This window comes from Etheostoma spectabile, chromosome 19, assembly GCF_008692095.1.
Source record: "Etheostoma spectabile isolate EspeVRDwgs_2016 chromosome 19, UIUC_Espe_1.0, whole genome shotgun sequence".
NCBI classification, from domain to species: Eukaryota; Metazoa; Chordata; class Actinopteri; order Perciformes; family Percidae; genus Etheostoma; species Etheostoma spectabile.
Genome location: NC_045751.1, coordinates 10,937,078 through 10,939,082, shown reverse-complemented (window position 1 = coordinate 10,939,082; position 2,005 = coordinate 10,937,078). Strand labels below are relative to the sequence as shown.

At 41.9% G+C, this 2,005-nt stretch overlaps 1 protein-coding gene across 3 annotated transcripts in view; it reads right to left on the bottom strand.

Annotated features, from left to right (window-relative positions):
• Window positions 1-2,005, bottom strand: part of si:dkey-9k7.3 (circularly permutated Ras protein 1) — a 19,250-nt gene that overhangs the window by 2,524 nt on the left and 14,721 nt on the right. For all 3 annotated transcript variants that reach the window (XM_032499427.1, XM_032499428.1, XM_032499429.1), the window contains one exon: window positions 524-630. In XM_032499427.1, coding sequence (XP_032355318.1) covers window positions 524-630 — 107 coding nt within the window. The remainder of the gene's footprint in view (window positions 1-523; window positions 631-2,005) is intronic.

The window sequence follows — 2,005 nt, the reverse complement described above, 5'->3', positions numbered from 1 at the left end:
GTTTAACAAAAATATGCTATACTGCAGGCTGGAGCCTCCCGTCTGGTGCCCTCGGGTTTCTACTTTTCAAAGTAAAAGCTTGCGTCTGGTCTGCTCGGTCTTTGTACTTTGGTGTCTTGGGTGTGTTTATCTTTTAAATATGCAAGCATTTCCATTTTACGATGGTGCCATGGTAGTGTATTTGAAGGTTTTATGAATTGTGTGTATTATTTAATTATGAAAGCTTTAATTATGAAAGCCTTTAATTGCGCCTCAGGCTGCTAGTGCCATAATCTCACATGAGCCTGTTTATTGCAATTATAAAGACAAAAATGTCCCCGTAAGGGACGAATTTCTGTCCCAGTCTGTCCCTACCCAGGGACACTTGCAAATGAATAGGACAGAGCTCAATGCATATTTATATTGAATATACACCATGTTGTAAATATGATAGACCTGAAGTGTAAGTGTATCCATGTTCTCATCATTGTTAGGTTTACATAAAATGTTTGTTATTGTATTTTTGGTCTTAGTCGCCACTCACACTCCTTCAGGAGCAAGCAGGGTCGCAGTGACTCCCGTTGCCAGGATGTTGTCCATGGAGGCTGACCGGATCTCTGTTGCAACGGTACCAATGCTCACAATGTTTATCTGTGGAGGAAGCTGAGTTTTAAAAGTGAAGGTATAACATTTTACATTTGCACTCATGCTTTGGTTACACTGCACGCGTAACGTATGTGGGCCATTCAAGGAGTGATTGTGCCGCAGAATAAATTTTTCCACTGGCAACACCTGCAGCGCAGGATTCTGTGTCACAGGCAAGACGGTGAGCTGTTGCTTTTGGATTTGTGTTTCTTTAGTTTTTAGAGCCGGCTGAGCACTGTGAAACGATCTATTGTCAGATGTTGTCAAAAGGCGCAGGTGACAGGAAACAAAGAATAAAATTAGAAACTATCAAAACCATACTGCCAATATTCTCACTGATAGTCATCAAGTCACTTTATCTATGTCAGTCCCTCCAGGATTTCACAATGTCATGATCGCTCCAATTCAAGCCATTTCAACCAATCACCACAACTTTAGCACAAATATGACCAATAACCGGAGTTTCCCGCGACTTCAGCCAATCCCAGCAGTCCCACGTGCCAGACTTTGTATCAGTATGCGACTCTGAGAGCCAAAGACCAAGCGGGAGTGAGAACGGGGTTGACGTCACACGTACGTCACCAAATTTATTTCCTTGTTTCTGATATGAACAACTGACATTTACAAAAACAGCAAAACACAGTGCAACACATTTCAGACCGTCCTGCCAACCTGTAAACATTTTAACATCAATGCACGCTGTAACAGTGTTTCACTCTGAAGTCGCTGAGAGCGGCTGCTGTTTCCATCCTGTCGGCTCTCTGCAGCGGGCGTGGCTGCTGGGTTCACCCCGCAACTGATGCACGCACCAACACAAACACACACACGCTGGATACAGGAAAAACCGGAGATGAGACGACACAACGACCTAAATTGAGCACAGCTACGCTTGTTATTGTAAGTGCAATGATAAGTTAAAGTCCAATAATGACGTCATCAAACCGTGTGAATGTGTGTCCCGGCCCAGGATAGGAAATTAACTAACAATGTTAAAGTCAACAAGCCACTGACACACGTACTTATGTTCAACTTTGATTTATTCAATAACTTAAATCCACCAGCCATTTTCATATTATACCAACATTCGCAGCACCTTGAGCCTTTTTGGTAAGTTTACTAGGAAAACTCAGCCTAGAGTAATTTTATTCTCCTCAAAACAAGTTTCCATTTTATTCTTAAGAACTACACGAAAAAGAGTATATAGTGAATACAAAAGTCATTGCAACTTTTCTTGCAATTTCTTACAAAAACTCCCACAAAATCACCACCGCTCTTATGTCGCCAGTTTCATTGATTATAGTGGAAGTGGCATGGCATGGTTAACATTTAGCTAAAGTTTTACAGCACAGTTGTTTCCTATTGGTTGACAGGGTGAGGGTGG